The sequence below is a fragment of the Ursus arctos genome, unplaced genomic scaffold (genome assembly GCF_023065955.2).
Source record: "Ursus arctos isolate Adak ecotype North America unplaced genomic scaffold, UrsArc2.0 scaffold_2, whole genome shotgun sequence".
In the NCBI taxonomy this organism is placed as follows: Eukaryota; Metazoa; Chordata; class Mammalia; order Carnivora; family Ursidae; genus Ursus; species Ursus arctos.
The window spans coordinates 86710812-86737473 of NW_026622874.1; the positions used below are offsets into that span (position 1 = coordinate 86710812).

The 26662-nt window shown below is 56.5% G+C and overlaps 1 protein-coding gene across 1 annotated transcript in view; it reads right to left on the reverse strand.

The window, feature by feature from the left end:
- Positions 1-2298: 2298 nt before the first annotated feature.
- Positions 2299-26662, reverse strand: part of GSG1L (GSG1 like) — a 205187-nt gene continuing 180823 nt past the window's right edge. Inside the window, exons 6-7 of the mRNA XM_026515663.4 lie at positions 13814-13884; positions 2299-2854 (exon numbers count right to left, since the gene is read on the reverse strand). Coding sequence (XP_026371448.2) covers positions 2757-2854; positions 13814-13884 — 169 coding nt within the window. The 3' untranslated portion in view covers positions 2299-2756. The remainder of the gene's footprint in view (positions 2855-13813; positions 13885-26662) is intronic.

The window sequence follows — 26662 nt, forward strand, 5'->3', positions numbered from 1 at the left end:
GTGCCCAGAGGGACAGGAGGACGGGTGGGTGGGCTTGTGCAGGGGATAAGTAAGGCCTTTACCTGAGCCGTCCGCAGACCACAACCACGTACCACTTGCACGATTATTTATTGAATATTTTTCTTCAAGCCAGCTCTTTGTCTTTTTACTGAAATGCCTATTTTGGTTTCGTCCTAAGTGATAGCGTCGGTGAAATCATGACACTAATGTGCCCGTTACACATTGTTTCCTAATACACGTTTACATAAACACAACTATTAAAATAGATTAAAATTTTGCCCACGTGTCAATGAAAATCATCTCCTGGACGTGGGTGGTCCAGCCGCCAACTACAGAAGGGCCCCGGCTGAGGAGAAAGAGCCCCAGGACGCCTGGTGCCCAGGGAGCCCAGCCCACGTCCTGCCCGGGGGCCAGAGCCCACACTCCCTGTCCTGACGATCGAGGTCTTTGTCAGGGGACCCCACTCCCCCTCCCAGCCCCATCTCCCGCCCCACACAGTAGGTGCACAATATTTACGGACTGACTGGAAAATGGATGAATGAATCACTGGGTTAATGAACGCATGCGTGATGATGAGCCCACAGATCCGCGTGGTGACCCCGGACACCTGAGACTCAAGCTGCCTGGACCCGCCCCTGCCCCAGCCTGGAATCTGAGAACCTCTGCCAGCTTTCCCTTCCATGTCAGTCTATTGACTAGCTCATGACTAGCTCCTGAATCTGCCCTCGTTGCCCCATCCCTGCGGCCACTGTGCGAACCAGACCACCCGCTTCTCTCCGTCTGAGCTTGGGAGGGATACGGAGGCAGAAATCCTCCTAGAAGGCACAGCGGGGCGGCCCCAGGATGAAGTCCAATCTTCCTAGGGAGGCTTCGCGTCCCTCTGGCCTGGCTCCCCTGACCTCCTCTCGTCTGAGCTGGATTTCTCACCCTGACGGCCCTCCCTTCTCTCCACACCTGCTGTCTAGACTGTTGTACGGTTCCTAGAATGTTCCCACTTTCTTGCTCCTCTCCTCTTGCCTGACAGCTAGACAACCTTCACGTCTTGGCTTCAGTATCTTTTTCCCAAAGGAGCTCTCCTGACCACCGCCGCCTCCCTCCCCCAGCAGGTGCTGCCTATGGGCGTCCCGCAGCCCCCGACTTTCCCCATCAAGAGCAAACACCAACAAGCACTGGGTGCCAGGCTCTGTTCTAAATCCCATACGTCCAGCAGCTCAGTTAGCCCTCAGGACAGCTGTTAAGAGGTAGGTGTAAGGATTATCTCCATGCGCCCATGGAGATGAGGCACAGAGAGGTTAGGTCACTTGCCTAAGGTCTCAAGTGGAGGAACTGGAACATAAACCCAGGCTGCCTGGCCCCAGAGCCGCACACCAAGCACGTCACACACGGTACAACAACCGTCTGTCTAGTTCTCTGTCACACCCATCTGTGAGGACAGACACCCGTCTGGAGGGCTCCATATGCTACTGCAGTGCTTGGCACATAGTAGGAGCACAATGAACTGTGGCATCGGGTAGATGGATACGCGGATAGTTAAATAATGAGGAGGGGTCATGCACAGAAGGAAGATGGACAGACATCTGATACAAGGAGGGACGACATTTGGTAAGTGGAGGATGGATGGATGGATGATGGATGGATGGATGGACGGACGGACGGATGATAGAGGATGGATAGACAGGTGGATGATGGATGGATAGATGATGGGCAGATAATGGAGGATGGATAATGGACGGACTTATGGAAGGATGAAGAACATTCTCTACTCGGGGGAAAGCTCTAGAAATCCTTCTGAAAAGGGATGAGACTTCTTTAAGTTCTGGTTCTGACCATCTCTGCCATTCACTAGCTCCGTGATCTTGGGCAAGTTACTTCATCTCTGTGACCCTAAGTGCCCTCATCTTTATAATAGGGATGCTTCCCCAGGCACCTAAGCCCCAGGACTCAATGTAAAAGTAGCTCTAGAAATAAGGTCAAGGGTCCCCATGGAGTCAGGGCAGCTTAGGGCCTGGGCTTGAGGGCCTGTCTCCCAAATTTCCCACCTGCCTGTCCCATACCTACCTTGCCCACCCTCTGGAATCCAAGGCAGCCTGCCAGCCTGGCTCTGCCCTGACCCCGACCTCCCAGACCCAGCTTCTACTCTGGGCTCCATCCTTCTAGCACCTCAGTGTCTGGCCCTGACCCCAGCACACTCAGCCTGTCTCACCTTCAGGCTCCTTGAGGACCCGACAGGATGGGGCCGTGGGGGGCAGCCACAGCCCAGAGAGCAACTGGCCTCCACACATAGCAAGAAAACAGGTTCAACAAGCATTTATTGTGCCCCTGCTGTGTGCCTGCTGTGTGCCCCCCTCTATGGTGCCAGCGCCAGGAAGCCCCACCTGCTCCCTGCCTCGTGCAGGGCTCCGTGCCGCCAAACACCCCCTGAACTTCCCGGCCGGCTTTCCGTGGCCAACGGCCGTGTCTTTCATGGCATCCCAGCTGCACCGGACAGGGCGCTGCGTGTGATGGTGACAAGAGTCAGGAGTTGCTGTCCCAAAGTCGCCATGTGCAGCCCTGTGCATTTCCCCAGACCACCCCGGCTCCATGTCCAGGGCCCTGAGCCCCAGGCGGCGGTGGGAAGGGCAGGCCTGTGTCTCCCACACAGGCTGGCTGAGTTCACAGCACACAGGCCAGCTTTCCAGGGGCACCAGACCAGCGATCTTCTGGCGGGGGCCGGTTCCAATGACAGCCTGAGGTCTGGGGGCCACGCTGGGTCTCAGTCACACCCAGTGCCCCAGGACCCAGCACTGGCGGTTCAGCTCTGGCACCTCCTGGGCAGAGCTCCGGGGCCAGGAATCCCCCATGTGTGGATGGTGTCCTGCCAAGAGACGGGGTGGTCAGTACGGACGGCTGCCTTCCTCCATCCACGCACCCACTGCCCACCCACCTATCAACCCACACCCGGCTCTCTACCTACCACCTCACTCACCAGCTCACCAGCCCGTGTCCCCATCACCCACCCACCCGGACGTACACCCGCCAACACCGCCATCCACTCCCCACCCACCAGTGTGCCCACCACCCCGCTCGGACACGCTCTTCCCACCCACAGTCCCAAACCCACTCTTGCGCCTCCCACACCTGTCCACACACCACCCAGCCCCCTCCAGACCCATTAACACCTCAGCAGCTGACCTCCCACAGCCCCACCTACCAGCAACCAGAAACAACCACCTAGCCTCCCGCTCGCCCACCCCCCACCTCACCTGCCCACCTGCCCACTTCCCAACCTGCTGCCACATCCCTGACCCCCCACCGTGCACCCAGCCACCAGCGCTCCACCCTCCTGCCCCTCTCGCTCCCCTGCCCACCTGGCTCCCCAGCCACCCCTCCCCCAGCCAGCCCGGACCGCCTCTCCACCTACCCACCCACTGCCCCGCCAGGCTTCCCCAAGTGACACTGTGTCTCCACAGGTTCAAGGAGCTGGGGGAGGGTTAGAAGGACAAGTATGCAACTCCTGGCCCCAGTCCCTGTGTGACCCCAGGGACCGAGCGTGAGTGCGTGGTTGTGCCCAAGTGACTCCGAGCAGCTCGCTGGCCCACGGCAGGGACTCCACCACCTCCTTCCACTGCCCGCTGCTCCAGGGGCCCGGGCGAGCGGAAGGCTGGGAGCTGGTCCTCACCCAACACGCTCACCCCTCTTTCCCTGGATTCTCAGAAGCCTGCTCCCTGCCTTCGCTCAAACGCCTCCCCAGTGTCTCTGACCCGCCGGAACCACGTCCATCCCCACATTGAGACCTGCTACCATGTCCCAGCACCCCCTGTGACTCAAACCCTCAAGGCCCAGCTCATGTCTCCCCGCCTCCAGGAAGCCCCCCCACATCTCTTTGAGGCCCTGGGCTGCTTCCCTCATCTTGCAGCACGCACCCCAGTGGCAGTCCCCGGCTTGGCCCCCATCAGACCACGCGCCGAGGACAACGACGGCTTGACAGATGCCCCATGATGGATCAGACAGGCTCCAAGTAGCAACCCCCACTGAGGTGGGAATTCCTGAAGCCAAGCTCTCGCTTGCACACCTCTACAGACAGACAGCTCATAACCCTTCCTCCACTCCCAAAGCAGCTCTGTTGGGAAAGTCCTCCTCACAGCAAAGGCTGGAAGGCCACGGGCAAAGGGGAGGATCGTTGTGCCAATTACGGGGGGGGGGTGGGGTGGTGGTTGCGGGGTTTTGTGCTTTGACTTTTTTCTGTTTTTAATATTCTTTAATGTTACTGCTTTGCTAATTTTACTGTATTTTTAAAAGGTGGGAAATATTTGGCAAACATTCTGGAACCATTTGGCCTCGGGAAAAAGGTCTGTTTTGGCCCCAGCCACCGAAACAGTTGCATTCTTTGGAAGTGAATGCTGCCAAGATATAGGTGTTTGGATTTAAAAAAAAAAAAATCTAGAGGCAAATATTTGATGTGCAGAAAGGTTTGATTGTTTTTCTAAATGAATATTTAAAAGTGATCGTAGCTGCTCTCACCGTCGCCAACAGGCCGAACCCCAGAGAGTCTGCTGGAATAGACAGAGAGGGATCATGCATTTTGAAGGAAAAGGAGAGGCCATGATCCCTATCCTTCCTCTTGAGGTAAAATCAGGCTGCTGGTCCCCTGGATCCAGAGGTGGATTCGTCGCTGAGGACTGGGCCCCGCCTTTCTTCTTCAGCCTCCCGGGAGGGGCTTGGGGCCCAGAGCCATTTACAGCAGACGGTAGGGAGCTCCGTCCTCCTGCCTAAGGAGAGCCCCCCAGGCCACCACGACCCCCGCTCACTTCCCATCTTCCAGTATCTTTACTTCCAGGCTAGTCACTAGCGGGGGGACGGTGGGGGGGGACAGGGTAAAGGGAGCATCTGATGCTGTAGATTGGAGAATACCACCTCAAAATGTCTATGAAGCCCAACCAAATGACATAAATGGGCAAAGGAGCCAGAAGCAGCCATTCTTCAGCTCTGGCCAACTGTTGCCATGGAGAATGTGGGCTCAGATCTTCCAAAAAGTTCAGAGAAACTGAAAATTAGAATTTTGAGATCAAATCTCCTAGCTTTTCAATACTGACCACTGAGGCTTTAAAAACATTTAAAACCATCCGTGGGCCAAGTAGCATCTCTCAGGCTGAGCTCTGACTCTACTTCCCAACCTGCATCCTTGTTCCATGACTCTGTGCCATGGCTTTGCACATTCTGGTCCCTCAGCCTGATGCCCTTCCCTGCTGTTGCCTGGCTACTGAGTCCCCCACTTGTCTTTCCAATGCTCCCCCTCTGGGAAGCATCCCACGACCTCACAGGCACAGGCCTCGCTCCCCGCCGTGACCTCACGACACGCTGCTCGTCTCTCTCTCCCTGGCTTGTCACTCCATGTTGTGAGGGTCTCCACACCTAACCTGGGGACCCAGGGCAGTCAGGGACTGGGTGTGCTTTCATCCCAGAGCCTTGGCCCCCAGCACCTGGCCAGGCACACAGCGAGCCCTGAGAACAAATAAAGAAACCATGCAGGAGGAGGATGGAGTAATTCCTAAGCTTGGAGAATGAGCTCTGCCTGTCCTCCCTATTCTGAGGTTCTGTGCTCCTTGGTCAGTCTCTTCTCTTGTGGATACAGGCTTAGGGGGAAAACTGTAATTGCCATCTTACAGTCAAAGGTTCAAATCCAGGCTGCAATGCTTACAAGCTGTGCCAGTCTTGTCTTTTTTTTAAAGCTGTGTGACTGCTGACAAGTACCTTTTCCTCTCTGAACATGCAATGGATGTGAGTTACAAAGGGTTCAGCAGGCCCAGCAGGTCCCCTGCTAAAAGTCCGTCGCTATCCGACTTCAGATCGATGTGGAAATAGCAAAATGCCTGCACGAGAGGGGGTTGGATTCAACCACCTCTCTTCACAGCTGGGGAGCCACAGCCCAAGGGTAGGAAGAGATCTGTCCAAGGTGCCACTCAGAGGGTTGATAGCAAGTGCTGTGTGTTCAATTCCCTTGGAAGCAACCAGGCTCAGCAGAGTATTTGGCCCAAATGAACATGAACACATTTAATGTCCTGTCTCTTCTGTCCTCATTTCTCCATTGTTCGGTGGGAAATCACTGTCATGAACTCCCCCAGAGCACCAAGACCCCAGAGGATCAGCTCTCAGCTCTGCTGAATTGCGTGCAGTCACATCCTGTGTTCCGGAATGGATTCACTGAGTTGGAAGGGCCCTTGAAAGCCAAGTCTGCCAGTGCCACGGCAAACGTGTCAAAGGGGAAATGGGGGCACTTACAGGGGATGTAACTTGTCCAAGGCGCTCCGAAGCTGGTAAAGGAATTGATGACCGTGGGCAAGTGGCTGGTATTGGCGTTTCTGACCCCACAGCAGCCCAGCCGGGCCTGGCACGGGAGAGGCAGATGAACGCCTCACCCCCTGCCCTCCCCCCACATCCGCTGTCCGAGGTGCTGACGGCCTCTCTTGAGGACTGGCGGGCCCAGCCAGAGCCTACTGTCTAGCTGCCCCACCTCAAACTCTTTCCTCTAGAAAGAGACAGGCTGAGGGGAGTGATGGAGAAATGAATGGAGGCTGGCGCTGAGGTGTCTGGCTTTGGAGACCCTTCAGCTAGTGACACCATTGTCCCTTTTCCACTCCTAAAATGGCCCCACCCTGGCGAGGGCCCTATGGCTGCTTCTCCAAGTCAACCTTGTTCTTAGATCTGTATCCTGAGGGCACTTCAGAGACTCCGGCATATTTGGTAACAGCCATTTACTCAATTGCTCCCAGTTTCCCCTACTAGGCTGTGGGTAACGTGGGGACACAGACCAGCCGTGCTGCTCTTCATTGCTGTGTCCCCAGCACCTCACACAATTCCAGGCACACGGCTGACAATGTGGATCCGTTAAATGAACGAACAAGGATTTGGGAAGAAGATCAGGTATGTGTGGGAGATCCATGTGGAGGGGAGGCTGGGTTTCGTGGTCTACCTTGGGCGCAGCTTGTCTTAGGAGATCAAATGGGAGCCGCATTCTTGTCCTCTCTGGAGTCCGTCTGCTGGGGCCCCCCCACTGCTGGGCCATGCCGTGCTCCTCCTCTGTTTTCCGCACTTGGGATCAGGTTGAGGCCACTTAACCTGCCACCTCTCCCAGGACCACGGATTCCTTCATTCTCTTATGAAACATTTGTTGGGCACCTACTGTGTGTCAGCCTCCACAGCGGGTGCTGGGTCTACAGACAGGACTGAGACACCTGCCAGCGCTAGTGAGGGAAACAGACACATACATGTGGGGATGACATAAGCACACGTGTCTACAGCCCTTAGAGTGTGGTAGGAGCCATTCACTGCGCCTCATGTGCACTGACCCAGTTAATCCTCAGAAATCGGAATGAGATGCCATTACTATGCCCATTTTACAGACGAGGAAAGCGAGGCCCAGACAGGTTAAGTCATTTGTCCACAGTCTCATTGCTGCATTTGAACCCAGGCAGCCTCCAAAGGCCGGGCTTGTAACCACCACAAAATCCCACCTTATGGATGTGAGCCCCAGGACAGGACAATGCAGAGATGAACATGGCCACTTCTGGCGGAGGGGGAAGGGCGGGCTGGCTGCCATCCCCCGGACATTTGAACTAGACTTGGAAAGCACTGTGAAGCTCACAATTGCACAAGTAGGGTTTGTTTCTTGCCCAGCGGAGGAAGGGAGCAGGTCTTTTCAGGCAGAAGGAACAGCGTGTGAAATGGGTTCTTGGCAGGTAAATGAGGTTTTCAGGAGGTGTGAAAAACCTGGCACTGCTGGCGGCTGGGGGAAGCGAGAAGGTCTGTGTGGCTGGAAAGTAGGGCACACGCGGCTGGCAGGATGAAGGGTGGGGGACTTTGGTGGCCCGAGTTGCTGGGTGCCGGCGGGGAAAGGGCCCCAGCAGCCCCCTCAGGGGGACGGGGTTCATCCTGCGTCTGGGGGACTGTAGCAGCAGACTTACCGGATGCAGACCCCTGGGCCCGGCCCCAAACCGAGGAATTGGAATCTCCAGGGAAATCTGTATTTTAACAACTGCCCCCAAGTGTTTCTGGGCAGAAAACCGTCATAGAGAAGAACAAAAGCACAGCAAGTCGCCCGGATTTGTGACCCAGGACAAACGACCTTGTTTCTCTGACCCCAAGTGTCTTTCCCCGTAAAATGGAAATGGTCGTCAGGGCAACTACTGCAGGAAGACTAAGTGAGCTAAATCATTCCTGGGAAACGTGCTGACGACCGACGGACTGCAGGCTAGGCCCTGGGGCTCACACAGCTGTGGTGACAAGGCCCCTGTCCCCACAACGTCTCCATTCTAGTGGGGGGACAGTTAGCAGAGAAGGGTCCCGAGAGCAGTGGGTGACTGGGAAATAAGCGGGGATGGGAGGGGGGCAAGAGGGCCTCTGTGGGCATGTGCGGGACGGGTCAACACAGAGTCTGACACGCGCCAGGGGGGCCACCACAGGAGCCTGGGGAACTAGGAGGAGGGGGCTGGGGAGACAGCATCAAAACTGTCTTAGGAGGATGGATTGAAGAGGAGTTGGCCCTAAAAGCACCCGTTTCCACCCAGAAGCCACCGAAGAGCCCAAGCAAGGGACAAACTGCAGATTTGCTCCTGGTCGCAGCTTCAGAGGGACAAGTACTGGCTCGGGGCCAAATACTGCTCAGAAGCTGGTCCGCAGAGCAGCAGAAACAGCGTCTCTCGGGACCCATTAGGAATGCAGATCCCCAGGCCCCACCCCAGCCCTCTGGAGCCAGGAACTCAGAGACGGGGCCCGGCAATCCGCATGTTAGGGAGCCCCCCAGGTGATTCTGATGTGAACACTGGCCTCGATCTCTCAGCCCCCAGGCCCCGGGTCTCGGATGTCTCCGAGCCGCATCCCCACCTGGGTGCCCAGGGAGTTAGCATCCATATGTATTTCAGAAATACTGTCTGTTTCCATTTTAATAAAGGAAGCAGACTTGAGCAGTACTCTACTGGTTGTGATTCTGATCTAATAAAAATGCCAAGCTCTTCTGGACCCAGGGAAGGCTTCCTTGAAATTCCCTCTGCTATTCTGAGGGCAGCGGCGGCGGAGACCCAGCTCGATGGAGCTCCCAGAAGCCACCTCTGTACCCGGCGAGTGAGAGCCTCTTGCCCAACCCCGCCCGGCCTTACAGACACACCTGGCAAAATCAAAAGCTTGTCTTGGGCATTGAACTTGACAGCTGCAATCAGCTGCAAGCCCCAGTTGCCCCCAAAAGGAAGATGCAGACACCTGGACCAGATGGCAGCATCACCTCTATCAAATGTCACATCTGATGTGCTCCTGAGCTAGCTGGTGGCACAGCAAAGCCCCAAAGGCAAGTTTCAAAAGCAAACTCTTTCCTCGGGAAAAAGAAATTGTGGCAGAATCCATATCACAGTAGCCCAAGAAAAAACAGCGACTTCCAGAGCAGTTAAGATACCAAAAGTTCATGTACTGGTTTGTGGAAAAGTGGCTGCTCTAGTGGGAAATGGTGGGAGAAACTTGGAGGCAGCAACTGAGCACCTGCTGTGTGCAATGCACTGTTCTGGGCTCTCAGAACACAGACGCGAACAAGACGGGGCCTGTTCTCCTGGAACCCAGTTGGGAGAGGCCACCAAACAAAAACCAAGGACGTAAATATAAAAAATAATTTCAGAGAGGGACAGGTGCTATGAAGGAAAGACAACAAGGTGATAACGAGGACAGAGAGGGAAGCAGGTGCAGTCAGGGGAAGCTTCTCCAAGGAAGTGGTCTTCTGGCTGAGACTTCAAGGTGAGACAAAGCCAGCTATGCAAGGATATAGAGGGACAGCAGTCCGGGCAGAGAGAGTAGCAAGTACAAAGGTCCTGTGAGGGGATGTTTTCCATTTTCTAGAAAGAGAAAGGTCAGGGGGCTGGGGCCAAACGAGAGAAGGGAGAGGGAGAGGAGCTGAGGGTGGGGTTTGGGAGGCCAGAACAGCAATGGCCTTGTACCCAGAAGAAGGGAGAAGACAGACAACTGAGCCGGGCTATATCCCCCAGGGGACCAGAGATCCCAGCAAGTCAGGGTGCCTTCCAGCTCCTTACTCTTTCCATCCCCACAGAAGAGTCATCCTCCCTCCTTCCCAGGGCTGTCAACGGCTGAGCAGAGACCCGCACACAGTAAGCCTTTAATAATGTGGGCTTGCTGACATTCCTCCTCCCCCGCTCCTCCTGCCCGCAAGTCAGCCCACCACAAAATCCGAGCAGCTGTTCGGTGCAGAAATATTGCAAAACTCGACCAGGCATTTCCAAAATATTTTCTTGGCCAAAACCCCACTAGCAGCTAAGAGGCTGCATTCTGGAGATGGTGCTATTTCCCTAGATGGCCTGATCGGGCTGCTTTTCTAGCCCACAAGGTCTGTGAGGACCTCGTCCACATGGGGCTGGGCCCCGAGTCCCTGGACCCCGCCCGGCGCCTGGTAGATGGCTGCACCCATCTCGGGGGCCACCCACTGGCATGCAACAGCTTGCCCTGGGGGCCCAGGGTTCAAGCTCTGGGGCCGGACAGGCTGGATGCAAATCCCGGCTCTACCGCGCGTTGGGCCTCACTTGCCCTGCCTGTAAAATGGGTTATGTTTAGGATTAAATAAGCGGACAAATGAAAAGTCGTCAGAACACACACCAGGATGAGGTATGATCAGCAGACCTGGTGGGACTGAGCTCTCGTTGGCTGTTCTTGTAATCGAGTCCAGGAATCAGTATCTCTGTAGGATTCTACCAAGTCGGGTCACCCCTGGCCAAGGACCCCCCTCCCTCTCCGGCACCTCGCCCTCACCGCGAGCCAGATGGGGGCGCCACTCCTCTGCTTGTCACAGCGCCTGCACGGACCCCACTTCAGCTCTGGCTGCACAGGACAGCCATGCTCGGGAGCCCCCAGTCCAGGAACACACCTTGCTCACCCCCATGTTCCAGAACACAGCCCGGGTCCCAGGCCAGAGAAGCATCTTTCGTAACCACGTGTTGATTAAATGGCTTTCCCGTGGCCACAGGAGCAGCCACCTTAGGGGCAACTCAAGTGACCAAAGCCAACTCCTCTGAGAGCAGACGGGATCTTTCCCTTGCTGGTGATAAACGAGTCCCCAGCGCCTCTGCGGGCCCCGGGGGAAAGACAGCATCCCCGGCAGCCTGGCTAGCTGATAAAAGGCACACCTGGCAGAGGCGCTGTGGGATCTGAGGCTGCTTTCTTCCTGAGAAGCGGGGATCTGGTAAACCTCTGGGGGCCGCCGACGGCCCTCCACAGCCCCTTCCCTGCCACCTTCCGCGGCTCCTGTGTGAGCCCCTGGGCAGTGCATTGGGATCTGGCGGCTTCACCGGCTCTCCCCGCCCAAGCATGCTCCCCAAAGGACCTAGCTTCAGCTGTCCACCCTTCCCAACTCTGCAAGACTGTCCAACCACAGCCAGACAAAGCAGCACGGCCGCACCAACCCGCCCTCTCCAGACACACTGTTGCCAGGCTGCCCCTCGACGAAGCAGGCTGCTGACCTCCACCCCACCCCAGAGGAATGCCGGCCGCGCACCCCCAGCCCAGCAACGTCTGTGCCCGAGCAGAGCGGCGGGCTTGTCTGGGGCGGTAACTCGGATACGGTCACTCTGCACTGGCTGCCCCAGCCCCCCAGCGGGGTTCAGGGAGGTTGCCTCCACACTGTGTCCTGTACAGACGCCTGCCTCTCCCTGCTTAGGCTACCTCCCCCACTCCTACGTGTGTCCTCTGGGATCACACAAATGGGTGCTGGCTGCTGCTGGGTCCTTATCTCTGGATCTGTCTCTGGAAGAACCCGGATGAAGACATCCTGACAATTCTTCCGGCAGACAGGTCTTGAACCCACCCACTTTCATCTTCATTGCGGAAGGTCAGGCCACCATCATCTCTCCTGGGAGTGACTACAACAGCATCTAAGCTGCTTGGCTGGCCTCTGGTCCTGCTCCCCTCTGACCCTTTCTCCACAGTGCAGATGGATGGCTATGGCTGGACGGAGAGATACAGATATGGAGAGAGACAGATAGGTAATACAGGTCTGAGTACAGATTAAAGGTATAGATAGATACACAGATACATATAAACAATCTGGATAAGTCTCCTCTCTGCTCAAAATGCCCCTGGGCTCCCCACTGCACAGTCGGCCCCCCCCTTCCCGTGCCCCTGCGCCCCTCCGGCCCCATCGCCTGCCTCCCCACTGCTGTCCCTGCTCCCAGCCACACCAGCCTCCAGTCCTGGCTGCCCCCTGCCTTGGGGAGTGTCCCACACTTGCAAGCCTCCGCCTGGAAGGGCCTTTACCCGGCTGGCTCTCGTTCTTCAGGCTCCGGTCAGAGAGGCGGCTGTCAAGGAGCCCGCCCCATTCTCCTACCTTCACCTGCGCCCTCTGAGCTCCTGTCTGTACCTGAGATTGTCTGGTTTGTGTCTGAGTCACTTCTTTCTCCGCCCCCCCCCGCCCCCCCACCGGTGAGCCCCACAAGGCGGAGGCCTCGGTCTCCTCTCGCTCACTCATGGCTGTGTCTTCGAGGGAATGAGAGATGGATTTTCTGCAGGCTGTTGACCTGCATGCGAGTGCACGGGATGCTCCTTTCGTGAGGGAATGCTGCTTGGCAGATGAAGTGGGTGCCAGGGCAGGGGTGAGGGCCGGGGGAGGCGGGCTGCAGGTGGAGGGCTTCTGCAGGTCCCCCGGCCCTGGGTGTCCTCATTAATTCCAGGGCTTGCTCTTAGAGCCAGACAGGGTCCCTTCAACTCTTTCTTCACCCTTGGGCTTCGGGGATTGGGCTTCCCTGTCCCCAAGACAAGCCCCAGGGCCTCCTTCCACCCAGGGTTGCCCTGCCCATTCTTCAGGGAGCGTGGGGAGGCTCGGGCCCAAGCAGGAGCCAGTGACGCTCGAACACGCCAGCATTCTCAGTCTTCGTCCCTATTATGTGCCTCCCGAGCCCCTTGGAGGGGTTTCTGCTCCCCAGCCCTCTCTGCTTCTGTGAGTGCAGGTGGGAGAGGCCCCCAGGCACGGAGATGCGGATCCTGGCCGCTGGAAGGCACTGGAGCTTCGCACAAGGTCCCGGAGACACGGGCGGGACGGACGGCATCTGCTGGAACTGCACTGCCACGAGTGGCAGAGCTGTGTGACCTTGGGCTCGCTACCCCACCTGTCTGAGGCTGAATTCCTCACCTGCACAACGCAGCTCGTGGTCGCAGCTGTCGGGGCTGGGGGTCAGCATGCACAGGAGGTCAGGCATGAAAAGCCCTTGGGAGGGAGGAGACGCGGGGAGCCCCTGGCGGGCCTTCCGCAGGCTGAGTTGAGCTGGGCTGAGCTTCTGCCATTTTCACTTTAAATCTCATGTCAACTCTTTCTTTTTCTGGGGGGAGCAAGGCCCTTTCTCTCCTTTCACCTCCCTTTGCTTTCTGGTCCAGGCATCTGTTTTCCTAGCGGGTGCCCTAGATTCTGCCTGCGGCGTCCCCCACCGTGAGGCGTATGAAGGCGACGCCCTCCAAGCTGCCAGGAGCCTCTGTGCCTGAACAAATCTCATCCACTGTCACTCCCGACTTGGCTAGTTGGACCCCGGAGCTGTTCCCCCTTCTGGCCAACGGCCACCACTGCCGGGACTCGAGCTGTGGCTCGCCTGCCTGCCCTGAAGCGCCCAACGTCCCCCTCGCTTTCTAAGCAACCCTTGGCTGCTGGGTGCAGGCGACTGGCTACAAGATGCCAGCCTCAGTTTCCCCATCTGCAGTGTGTGTCTGTGGGAGCAACCAGGGGTGCAGGGAGAGGTTGGCCTGGCTCATCTCCAGGGTCCCCTCTCCCCGGACGGCGCGGGCTCCTACCGACGAGGTCACTTACGAGCAGCATATCTCTCGTGGCGACAATCTAAGCGCAGGTCCTCCTCCTCATGCCCATCCCCCTTCTCGATCCTGGAAAGAAAAGGACCCAAAAGCCTGTGTAAGAAAGAGCAAGCTGAGCTGGCAGAGACCCAGGACCTGAAAAAAAAGTACAGTCTTTTCCCTTCGGGAACACTGAGTAACCCGTGCTATCGCCGCCGCACGGAGCCTTACCGCAACCCTGCTAGATGGGTGCCGTGATCTCCGTCCTGTCGATGGAGAAACTGAGGCACCGGAAGCTAATGGGACCAGTAGTGTCATGCAGCTAAGAAGTCAGAGGCAGAACAGGGACGCAAACCCACGTGTCCTCAGAAAAAGATGTGCAATTATGTGCAAATGCTAAATTACAAAAGACAACGCACGGTTTGATTTAAAAATTATACGCTGATATGCACAAAAGATCATTTGCCATAATATATACCAAAAGGCCAACAGAAACTAACCCTAGATAATGAGGAGATAGGGATTCCATCCGGAACCTTCTTTTTGCTTACATCTATTCTCTGATTTAGGGGCAATGGACGCCTATTAGCTGTGTCACTTTTCTTAACTAAATGAAAACACTTCCTCAGGGCATTTCTGCATCGACACAAAGCCCCCGTCTCCTGACTTCTGACGCAGAAGGTTGGAAGGTGGCTCCTTGCCACCGACACGTGTGGCTTCCTTCTCTGGCATCTCAAGATCACCGCAGTTCCAGAGGAGGCTGGAAATGGGGGTGGCAGGGGATGCCAAGCAGACAAGGGTCTGAGTGGTGGCAGCTGCAGACCTAAACCCTGGCTCTCATCCCGCCACCGACCGGGCCCGGGGAATGGGTAGGGCCATGTTCCCACACCGCGCTCGCCCCCGTGTAACCCGAACACATCTCAGAGCTCCACACGGTCCAGTCCTGGCGTGTATCCCCTTTAGAGGAACCCAGTCTGGTCCCCAGAAGCAGAAACAATGCCCATCACCACTATATCTGCTAAAGAATGCTGCAAGTATTCCCAATTCCTTATCCGTGGCCGCGCACGTTCTTAGATCTTCTCTCAACTCCTCTTTGCCTTCTACTTGCTTTGCGTTTCTCCACCCGCCTCTTCTTTGCATGGATATCCTCTGTTCTCTCGTGCAGGGAAGTCTCAGTCCCCGCCCAGGCAAATGCCCCACCCCTGTTTTCTGGTCCTTCCCCTCGCGTCTTATTTCGAGTACCCCAGCTGGGTCCAGAGCGTGGGGCTGGAGGAGACACGGGGGAAGGTGACGGAGGACAAGCAAGCAATGCCAGATGCCTAAGGGAAGGGAGAGAAATACTCAGGCATGAGCCTTCTGGCCCCCTCAGCCTGCTCCCTCACTCATTCACCAGGAATATCCGAGGACCTGCTCCGGGCCGTTTACTCCAGATGCTCTGTGCGCCGCGGAAATGTCAACCTCCTAGTCTCTGCCCTCAGAGCCTCTGGTCCAGGAGGAAGACGGCTGGCACACGAGGCAGGCAATGACAAGCATTGTAGAACGCCGCCCGAGACTGCCCACGCCGTCTGTACCCAGGGGCTAGGCCTGCGCGTCCCAGCGAGCAAACTCTGAACACAGCGGGGTTTTTTACAAGTGTCTTCTCCGGCCTGGGTGGTCCCAGACGGCAGAACAAAGCCCTAAGCGCTGAAGCCGTGGGAAGGCAGGTACGTGGCGTAGATGGCTGGTGCAGTGGGAAGGTTCCATAGAAGGAAAGATGTCTTTTTATTTTTTTTTCATCTTTTAGTAGAAACATCTTTGTTATTTTCCTGATAGCACTGGCTTGTTTAAAAAAAAAAAAAAACCCACCTCCCACTCACAGAGCAGAAGTCCCCTTATAATGACACCTCCCTCTGGTGGCATCGCCACTGCTAGGAGTTTGGTGTTTATCTTTTCAGAATTAAAACTTTTTTTTAAACATATACAGCCTCAAATGAAACATGCTTTTGCAACCTGGCTTTTTTCTTACCCGCACATTTCCAGCATCTTTCCATGTCAGTACACATAAATCTCACACGCCTTTTCCCTCGTATTGTATGTGAAAGAATAGTTACTATTCAATCCCCTACTGACAGACACTTAGGGGCACTCTTGCAAGTACTGCTATGTGTGTATCTGGCGAGGTACTGGGCTCCCCAGCCCCAGAGGTAATCAAGACTAGAGTCCCACCAATCCTGAAACTGCAAACACTGGATGGAGGCTGGACCAGTTAACTGAGCCCATCCCTGTCCCGGAGTGCCATCTGCCTGGCCATGTCCAGGGCCTCTGTCAACAGATGCCCGCCCTGCCTTGGACAGGCCTTGCAGCCTTAACTTTGGACTGATTACTGGATCCACCCCAGGCTCCCAGTTCTCAGGACTTCTTATCTTCTGAGATCAACCCCTCCCTTGGGAGTCTCAACCCCGGGGAGAGGGGCCAGTGAGCAAAGGAGCTGGTGTTTAAGGAGAGAAGCAGCCCCGCCTGGTCTGGTCCCTCCCCCTCCCTGGTCACCCAGACCTTGTGGCCAAGAAGCCCAAAGTTCAATAGTTAACATATCAAAGAACACCTGCCAATGAGTGAACAAATGCTGGAGGCCCAGGTGAGGCCTGTGCTGGGCTTGGGGACACAGGGAGGACTCAGGCTCTGCCTCCAGAAGCTCACACCTGTTCACATAAATAATCATAACTTAATGTGCAAAGTTCTAGACCAGGGAATGTTAATTAAGAAGGTTGGCAGGGTGCATCACTGCCTAGTCCGGGTGTTGGCAAACTATTCTGGTAAAGGCCTGGATAGGAAAGACATGAGGCTTCTCCGTCACAACTATTCGACTGGCCTTGTGGTCCATAAGCAGCCGCAGACACTGTGCAAACCAACGGGAGTGTTGTTCAGTAGACGTTTACTTGCAGCAGGTGGAGGGCCAGATTGGGTTTTTGGGAGATAGCGTGGTCTTAACAGTGGTTCTCAACTTGGAGGTCCATCGAAGTGACCTGGGGAGTTGTCATTTATCCGGCGATTGTGACATGCGGCCAGGGCTGAGAATCACCTGTCGCGAGCAGCAGGGGCTACGTGGAGAAAGCCCGAATCCGATGCAGGAGCAGCAGGCTGGAGGCTGCGGGACCTGCTCACTTCTCAGAGAGGAGGCTGGAGCCACACCCGTCTGCCCGGCCTCCTGCTATGCCATGCCACCATTCTGGAAAGAGCTCGTTCCCTTGCTCAAACACAGCTGTTTCTGCCAGAGTCGTCAATGAAAGTAATAGATCTGCGGGCTCTCAGAGCCGTCTGATGAGGGGTAAGGCGTGGCCGCGGTTATGGCAAGAGGGACCCTCCAGTAACCCCCAGGGCTCCCTGGCTGGAAACAGGACACAGGGATGTTCTGGGCACGACTGAGCCCTTGGGCCCTGCAGGGAGGAGGGATCACGGCCGACGGCAGCTCTGTTATTCCCAAACAGCATGGCCTTGTGCAGCTCACCTGACTGCTCTGAACCCTATGATCTAGAAGTTTCTACATGGCAATGGGCACAGGGTGGTAAGCACGAGCGTAAGGACAAGCACCACCGCCCCGCTGGTGGATGTGAACCCTGGAGCCCGGTACCTGGCACAGAGCCAGGGCTCGGAACAAGTTAACCACCACTGTTTCTAAACTCGCTTAATCGGCAGGCTTCCCCAGTACATTTTAAAGTCCGAGAGAAGAGGATGGAGTTTATCTCGTTCTCCACTTGGAGGCCACAGGGTCTAGCCCGGTGCCTGGCGCCAGGCGTCCACAGAAATGCTAGCAGGGAAGGAAGGGGGAGGAAGGAGCACAGGCAGCCCGAGGCTAAGAGCCGCCCACGTGGGGAGCCTCCAGGGTGCTGAGCTCCGAGTAGAGAAGGAACAACGGCAAACGGCACGAGGTGGCAATTATATTTGATTTTGAACTGTGATTTCCTGCAGGAAATACTATGTGCTTTCTGAAAACAGTTGTTTTTAATGGTGGTGTGAGAAATTACCCACAAATCTAAGCGAGTGCCTTGAAGGGCAAATAGTGGGGGGCGGGGGGTGCTGGGACTGAAGCCGTGCTCAGGAGGGGCACCAGGCAGGCAGCGAGCACCTCTGTCCTCCGTGAACCCACTGTGTGCGTCCCTCTGCAGGCGTCGGGTATCACCTCTGTGAAAGCTGCTGGAGTCTGGACGTGTCCTGACCACCTGCCAGTCTGACTTGCCCCTCTGATCAACGTGCATAATAGTGCACCTGCCTCTCGGGGCGGCTGTGGGAGCAAATGAGTGAGTCCACGGAAAAGCTCACTCTGTCTGGAGCTCTCATCACGACATGATTACCATGGTCGTCATCAGCCGTGTCTGCGGGGGGCCTTTATGGTCCGTCCGTCTGTGACTCCACCTCGTGGTTCCGGGTGCAGAAGGACAGGATTTTAACATGTTCACCAATCCCCACCCCCAACCCCCGAAAGCCACACCCCCTTTCCTTCCACTCCATCAGTGAGACCTGAGCCACACACTGCCTCAGGAAAGGGGTGTTTTGGAAGCAGCAGATTCAGGGCAGACAGCACCCACAGGGGCTCACATGCAGCCTTCCGTCCCCGAAGAGACAGAGTCTCCCCAACCGGGGACAAGACAGAGCAGAAGCTAGGCTGGTGCCTGGCGAGGATGAGCCCCGGGTGAGGGTGACAGGACCCACTCAGCCTCTCAAGTGAGAGCGAAATACACTTGTCAATTGTCTAAATCCTCATTATTTGGGGTCTGTTTGCACCCATTCAGACCTATATCCTAACCAGAGTCACCGCCACCACCACGGTTACCATCATCCCCATTTTGCAGACAGGGAAACTGAGGCCGAGGTAGCCCTGGGAGGTTCAGGGGTGCTCTGGTAAAGGCTAACGGCCGGCTTCCCAACAGAAGGCAAGAGGCCAGCTTTGCGGCGTCTGTGCTCACGCCCAGCGTGGCCGATCTGAAGGCACCAGTGCGACGTCACGGACCATGGAGCCGACGGGCAGACATCCGCACACTGGGCCCTCATGAGCCAACACCGGCTGGCTGCGGTCTGAGCTCGGGCTTATCAGTCCCCGTATCTTGAGTGTGTCTCCACTGTGCCCTGCAGAACCCCCGCTGGCAGGGGGCTCTCAGTCACACCTGCCTGGGTCCCCCTGCCTGTGTCATGAGGTCCTAGATGGAAGTGGGGACCATGCAGCTCCGGCTCTGAGAACTGCCAGCAGGTGTGCCAACAGCTGTACCGTGCAGTCACACAGCCACCATCCCAGTGACCCACGACTTCCAGAATCGGGCTGAGGCTGGGTACTGGCTCTTTTTTGAGAGAAGAGATGGATGCCAGGAAGTGACAGAAGTGGAGAGGCTCTGAGGGTTTGCAGGTGGACCAGAGCCGCCACACTGTCTTCTAGGAGGACCCCCAGTACCTGCCCACTGAATTCCAGGGCCAAATGTGGCCACAGCACGTCAGGTCACCACAGACAGGGGTTCCATCTTCTCTCTGCTGCGACAGCAACCCCAGGGCCTTCCTAGCACGGCCCTTCCAGAACGTTCTCTGTCCCCTGTGGTCTTGTCGGTACCATCCTCAAAGCCAGCCCCTCTCTCCCTGGCCCCAGGCTGGCTTGTTTCCCAAACCTCCAGCCATTTCCCGGTACGAACTGGCATCCACAGCCCGTGCGTGCTTCTGCACCTGTCTGACAAAGGACTGGCTTCCCCCCTTCGTTTCCAATCTACCTTGAACCAATTTTTTAAAAATAAAACACAATCGAAATGAGTTACTAGAAAATGAAATGGGGAAAAACGACATACGAAAGCAAGCTCAGGTGGCCCAGCCATCTCAGCTTTCTGTGGAAGCTTCCAAACTCCTACTTCAACTCCTGTCCTCGCGTTACTGTGGCTATTTGCAGACGGGGGCTGTAGTTCGGCCGGTCTGGGGTGGGGCCTGAGATTCTGCATTCTCGAAGGTTCCTGGGTGAGGCCCACGCAGTTGGCCAGGGATCACACTGAGGAGCCAGGCGCTGGACCGTCAGTTTCGGGTACATGTGGGGCTCCTCGAAGCTTTGGCCCAGTTGCCCTCGGTGTCCTAGGTTGCGGCCCAGCGAACCCAGGCCTCCGGTGTCCTCCCCACGGTGCGGGCTACACACAGGCAACACCAAAGAGCTGGCCGCAGTGACAGTGGGGCTGGAGGGCAGCTGGAGGCCCCCTCGCCAGCTCCCTCCCGCTTCTCTGACCCCTGCAGCTGGCTGGTATTTAGGAGGAAACATGGGAGTTCAGGGAGTGGCCATTCCTTCCAGATGTTCTCCTGCTTCCCTCCGATCGCTGTCCACACAAGGGCCCATCTGGGCTTTCGGCTTTCCCCTCACGCCGCGTAGGCCGGCAGCCTCCACGGGGCCACCTCTCATTTCTGGGTGCCGCCACGCTCCTCTCCAGAATACACGGCGACTTCAAAGGACCTCCACAAAGAGCGAGGAAGGGCACGGCGTCGCTGAGAAGTAATATTCAGGCCGTGAAAGCAGAAACAGGCGGGCAAGAGGGTGCTGTGACAGAACACGTCTCAGAGGCTAACTATGTAGGGACGGTCGCAGAGGACAAAGGACACCGGGATTTTGAAATGATCCACTTGCAGTGGAATACAGGCTGGAATTAAAAGAAATGCTGGCAAATCAATGACTATACAGAGGAAATTAAGATTCCGTAACATCGTATCAAAGGTGCCATTTCAAGACAGGGGAGATAAACGGGTTTTTTAAAAAGATGGGTTTTTTTGTTTTGCGTTTCCCATCTTATGAGTAATATCTTCATGATACGAAACATGCAGGGAAGACAACAGAGAAGATAAATGCCCGTGCTGCCAATGCCCTCCCTGATTGTCCTGTGCAGTTTTCTCTTCCGTTTCTCCAATACTGGGTTTTTAACCGAGACCTCTAGATACAAGCACCTTGAAATTATTTTCAGAACTGCATGGGTGAGAAATTGCCATTTAGAAAAACAAATAATCATGAGCACATGTGGGACCCCCACCCCACCTTCCACGGCCTCTCAGGGGCTCCTATGATGCATAAAAGCCTCGAGACTTGATCTATCTCCAGAGCTCCTTCCTCAGCCTACGAGGAGGTGGGCCCACCTGAGGTGTGGAGCTGCTGAGCTTGGCTTGGGAAACAGTGGGAAACTGGTCACACAAGCAAGACCAGTGATAGCTCCCAGAGGGCAAAGGTCACTTGGCCTGACTGGCCAGTGACCTGCCCAAGAGGCTCCTTCCAAGAGGCTTTCCTCTCTGTTCCTCATCACTGTCTCCATCTATCACGCTGGTGGGGAATGAAACAGGGGAGCGGACATGGGTCCCTGTCCCGTGGACCCTGCTGAGGAACTGCACGGTTAGAGCTGAGTATGGTGGGGGACGGTTCACGGGGCTGTTCCAGGGCAGAGAGGGGTTTGTCTGGCTCAGGGTCGATGCTGGAAGCACCACCTGAAGGTTGAACGTCAACAAGTTAGAGTGGGAGGCACTCCAGGCAGAGAGAACAGCGGTCCAGCGGCTCTGGGCAGGTAGAGACACCTGGCCGGGGAACTGCAAGGGTCCAGGGGGCGCTGCGCGCAGGGGGAGGGGACCAGGGTCCTCGGTGAGGCTAGGCGGTGGCTGGGCCATATAGGTGACGACAAGAAGCTGTCCTAGAGCTGTGGGAAATCGCTGCAGTGTTTTAGGCAGAAAGCTGGGGGCAGAGGTGCCCTGAGCCCCGTAGCACAGTGAAGGGGTATCCTGCTGGGGAGGGGGCGCAGATGGGCGGGGTGAGGCCAGATGCAGGAAGACCATGCAGGGCTCGCAGGGGTCCGGCTCGCATGCGCAGAACCACAGGGGGGCAGAGAGACACGGCAATAGGCCTAGGTTTGGAGGAGACCATCATGAGTCGGTCCTGGCCATGCTGATTTTTGGTGCTTTTGAGAATCCAAAGTAGAAGCGACACAGAGGCAGATGGATATGGAGTCAGGCGGTCTGGGGCGGACTAAGAATGTGGGAGTCCTGGCACACGTGTGGCCACTGAGGCTTACGTCAAATGAGGACAGAGGAGGGCCCAGAAAGGGTCCTGGGAGCATCACCATTTAACAGAAGAAGGGGAGGGGAGGAGGGAGTGGCCAGCGAGGCTGAGGGAGGAGGGTATACGCAGAGGGTCAGGGCCCCTGGGAGCTGCGTGGGGCAGTGGAGGGTGCCCGGCAGACTGTAGTGGGTTGTGCTGTGAGAGAGAGGGGACAAAGTGGAGACAGGCTCTTCCAAGAGTTTCCCTACAACAGATAGGAGAGAGCAGACAGCAGAGAGCCCCCCTCTGCACAGGCAGGGAGATGGGCAAAGGGGGGGCTCAGGCCTTCGATGGCATAGAAATCATGTAAGTCTGTGCCCATCTCCCCCATCTCGGAGTCAGGCTCCTGCACGTCTGCCTCGAGGCCCAGTGAGGGCTGCGTGCAACCCAGGAAGGAGGCCTGGGGAGGGTTCCTATTCCACGGGTCTCAAGCCTGTACTATTAAATTCTCTGGGGCCGCCAGCCCCCACCTCAATGCTGTGGGAGGATGAGAGAGATCAGAGACTCAGGTCCAACTCCCACTCATAAATCAACCCAACTGCTCAGATTTTCCTAAATCCACTTGTGCGTTCCCCCTCCGGGCCTTTGCCCATTGCTGCTGCTTGTGCCTGAGAACGCCTTCTCTCACCCGCTGCCCATCTGGCTGGCGAGCGCTGCACGTGTCTCGAAAAACTTGGCTCAAGGGTTTCATCTCTGAAAGCTCTTTTATCCTCCAGCTGCCCTGGGGTGGGCCTGGGCCCTTGGCCTGCCGTTCCTTCCAGGAGACCTCACAGTGGTACCTTGCTGTGCTCACTAGACCCTGAGCCAGGGGCTGGGCAGGTGCTGGGAGAGCCTGGGGGACTTCCGGGGCAGATGCTGCTCGCTCCAGCCCACTGACACCATGGGAGAGCGGGGGCCCCCATGCAGCCAGACCCTCAGCTTTCTCGTGAGAAGCAACAACCTTGACGTTTTAACACGAAATCTTCTGATTCTTAAAAGTCAGCCAAATTTAAACATTTTTAAACCACTGTGGGGGCCAAACAAAGCACATCTTTCGACAGGATTCTCCAAGGGCCGCCAGCTTACAGTGTGTGCTGCGCCCCTTTCTCAAGCTGGGAGTGTGTCTTCCTTGCCTTGTACAGAGGGCGGTTTCTGGCGGGGGTGTGGGTAGGGAAGGGGGGACCCCCAGTTTTGTAACCAAAACGTCACTGCATCATCTCATGTAATCCTCAAAACAAAACTGCAAGGAAGGGTGCCAGCCCATTTTCCAGCCAGGAAAACTGAGGCTCCAAGAGGGGAAGTGACCCACAGCTAGTCAACTGCCGAGTTAATTTCAACCCCGGTCGATTTCTTAGCGGGCGCATTCGGGGTTAAATGAGTGCACGCAGGCCAGGCCCAGAACAGGCCTGGGCCGTGAGGAAGCCAGCCCAGCACTGGGTGTGAGTAACCATGTAATTCTTATGGAGAATTAGTCACACAACTTACTGAGCCCCTGAGGTGCTAGGTGCCAGGCCCGAGTGGAAGCCAGAAGGACGGCTCCCCCCTTTCTCTGACGGTGCGCGCACGGGAAGGCGGCAGGCACAAACGAGGCCGTAAATGAATCAACAAGTAAGTTCAGAGAGTGGGACATGCCGTAGAGCAAGGTGAAAGCCTGCGATCTGATTCCCCAGGGAGGAGGCCACCAGAGGACCGAGAGCTCTCCCCCCTGGAAGCTCCCAGACTTTGGCTCTCCCACCCCGGCGGCTTCCCCCAGGGAGGCGGGATGTCTGCTTGGTGCAGCTGGATTCCTGCTGGAGGCCAGTCCGACCGGTCTGGCTCTCCTCCACAAGTTGTTAAAGCAGCTCCGAACATTAAGCATTCAAGAAAGCCCGGTCTGCAAACATTTACCTTTCCTTCGGCAGCTTCCGACCCTCCCGTCAGGAGGCCCCATTAAGACGCCCTCCTTGGGGATGGCAGGCAGGGTGACTGGGGAGCACTTAATTCCAGACATTTCTCTAAGTGGGCAAGGCTGCTCAGAGTCAGGGGGTAGGCTACCCACCCCCTGGTCCACCCTCGTGCACACTGGCCCCTCCCCATGCATACATGCGCACGTGCACACACACACACACACACACACACACACACACACGCATTTCAAAACCCCGGGAAACTGTTCAGAATCTGCCCGAGTCCCGAGACCTGTAATAGGCTCCCCAGAGAAAACTCCAATAGGAGTAGGGTGGGGTGTGGGGGCAGACCAGGCCCTCCCTCCTCCATCAGCCCCCATGGGGCGGCATCTTGCCCTGTCAGGAGCACAGAGGGAGAGGCCTGGATATAGTGGGATCCACAAATCCACGGACAGGAATGGCGGGCACGGCTGGGACACCCTGCACCCTCTCCCAGGGCACCACACCCATCTTCACACCGTGACCCTCAGCAGACTCCCCTCAGTCACCCCTGCAAGCCCAGCTCCCACCTCAACACCGCGGGGCAGAGGCTGCTGACCAGTCCTGAGAGGCCACACATCACGAGACTGATGGTGGCCTGCTTCAAATCCCAGCTCTGGCACTTACCAGCTGTGTGACCTCAGACAAGTCGCTTTACCTCTCTGTGCCTTGATTTCGCATCTATGAAACGGAAACACAATAGTACCTACTACCTCGCAGAGGTGTGGTGGGAGTCACCGAGTCACATCCGCAGCAGACAGAGAGTGCTTGGCACGGGGCAGGCACCATATGTCTGCTGTGCTTATTAATCTGGTTCTTAGATTCCTAATGCCTAAAATGCCATCTCCTAAGCTAATCGTCCCAATCATTACCAAGCTTTATATTTCACATCAGTGGCAAAGGAAACAGACTCACACACGCAAAATGGAGTTCTGTGCTCAGCACATTACCAGGGTTATCAAAGTGTGACTTCCCAGGATGCTGACGGCTCTGGGCTCTCCCGCTGGGGGTCAGAGGACACTGGCCCAGACAGGCTCAGCGCCTTCCCCCAAGTCACACAGCACTGAAGCCACGGGCCTGGAACGCCCACACACTCAGACTGAGGCTTCCCCCAAGCCCCTACTCCCACCCCCTTCCATGGAACCCCCCGTCCCCCAAGGGGGAGGAAACTTAGGCAGGTGGGCCCCTCCGATCTCTCCCCTGGTGTCCATGGCTGCAGTTCTGGGGACACTGGCCATTGCAGAATTGCAGCCCTGCTGCTGCTGGGCCACTTGCAAGCCTGTACAGACAGAGATCCAATGCTCTGGGCTTTGTGGGGAAGGCACCAAAAAAAAAAAAAAAAAAAAAAAACCAGAACAGCCCAGCTAAGCTGAAATGTTCTCCTCGGAGAGGATGGGAAATAAAACTTGATTAACCTGTGCATGATGCTCGAGTTATGAACGTGTAAAGTGATATTCTGCACATATGCTGGGAACTATCTGTCTGCCCCACAGAGCTGGGGCCTGAGCTGCCAGGGACCGTGGCAACCAGGGCAGGAGCAAACAGCAACTTCTTGCTGCTGGGGTACTAGGAGGTCCTGTTTTCTGCCTCAGCAAAACCAGCCCGCCCGCGGATGCCGCAGGCTCCCCCGCAGCCGAGGGGACAGCTGGGGATGCAGCGTTAAGGGGTGGTTTTAGACACCGGCTGTGCGTGCGGCTGCTATTAGCATTTCTGGAGTGCCCACTGCGGGTCCCGTCCTCTGCTGGCCATGGCCACCCTCCTAGTGAGCACACTTTGTCCGCAGCCACAGGCGAGGCAGCCCTGTCTGCCTGGGCAGTCTGAGCTCCCCAGCCACAGCTGCCTGGCCCCAGACTGGACACCTGACCTGGGACTCTAGCATGGGGCTGCTGGGAAGCTGAATCTGCCCGATGAAGAAGTTTGGGCTGAAACGGTAAGAGGCAGCCAGGCCTGAGGTCTCCAGGGAGAACAATTCCATCGGTTACCCAAAGAAAAATAAAAAAGCACCTACTAGGTGCCTGGCCTAGTTGTAGGTGCTCAGAATACAGCGGGGACCAAGACAGCGAAGCCCGTCTATCCTGGAGCTCACGGCCTACAAACTATCAAACACAAACAGACCAAGGTCAGGGTGCGTAGGTGTTCTGGGAAAAGAGCGACTGGAGTGTGTGGGGCAAACTTAGAGCGAGGGGTTAAGGAAGGCCTCTCCGAGCAGGCGACGTGCACGCTGAGACCCCAGTGAGCCAGCCAGGTGAGCACTCCAGGCAAGGGCAGAGCAAGTGCAAAGGCCCCAAGAGGGGGTGAGCTTGCCGTGTTCAAGGGACAGAAAGGAGACCCTCATGGCACAGGAGAGATGACAGGGTCTGCAGCAGTCAGAGAGAGGTCCCTGTGTGGCCTCCGTCATGTGACTCCTCGGCTTGAAACCTTTCCACTGCCCCACAGAGAATGCAGCTCCACAGCCTCCTTCCCCCTTTTCCTCCTCAGACGGTCATCAGTCCTGACAACCTTTCAGTTCCCTGCCATTGAAAGGCATTATTGCATATCCAGTCAGCTCCCCCAGGACCGACACTGTGATAAGGATTTGGGTGTGGGTAGTTTACTTAGGAGGGGGTCCCAGGAAATATGCTATCTGTCTGTCTGTCCTTCCACTCATCCATTATCCACCATCCATCCATCCATCCATCCACCCACTGGGCTTTCAGGGGTGACTGAGGGGAGTCTGCTGAGGGTCACGGTGTGAAGATGGGTGTGGTGCCCTGGGAGAGGGTGCAGGGTCTCCCAGCCATGCCCGCCATTCCTGTCCGCGGATTTGTGGATCCCACTATATCCAGGCCTCTCCCTCTGTGCTCCTGACAGGGCATCCATCCATCCACCCATCCCCCACCAATACATACATACATGTATCCAT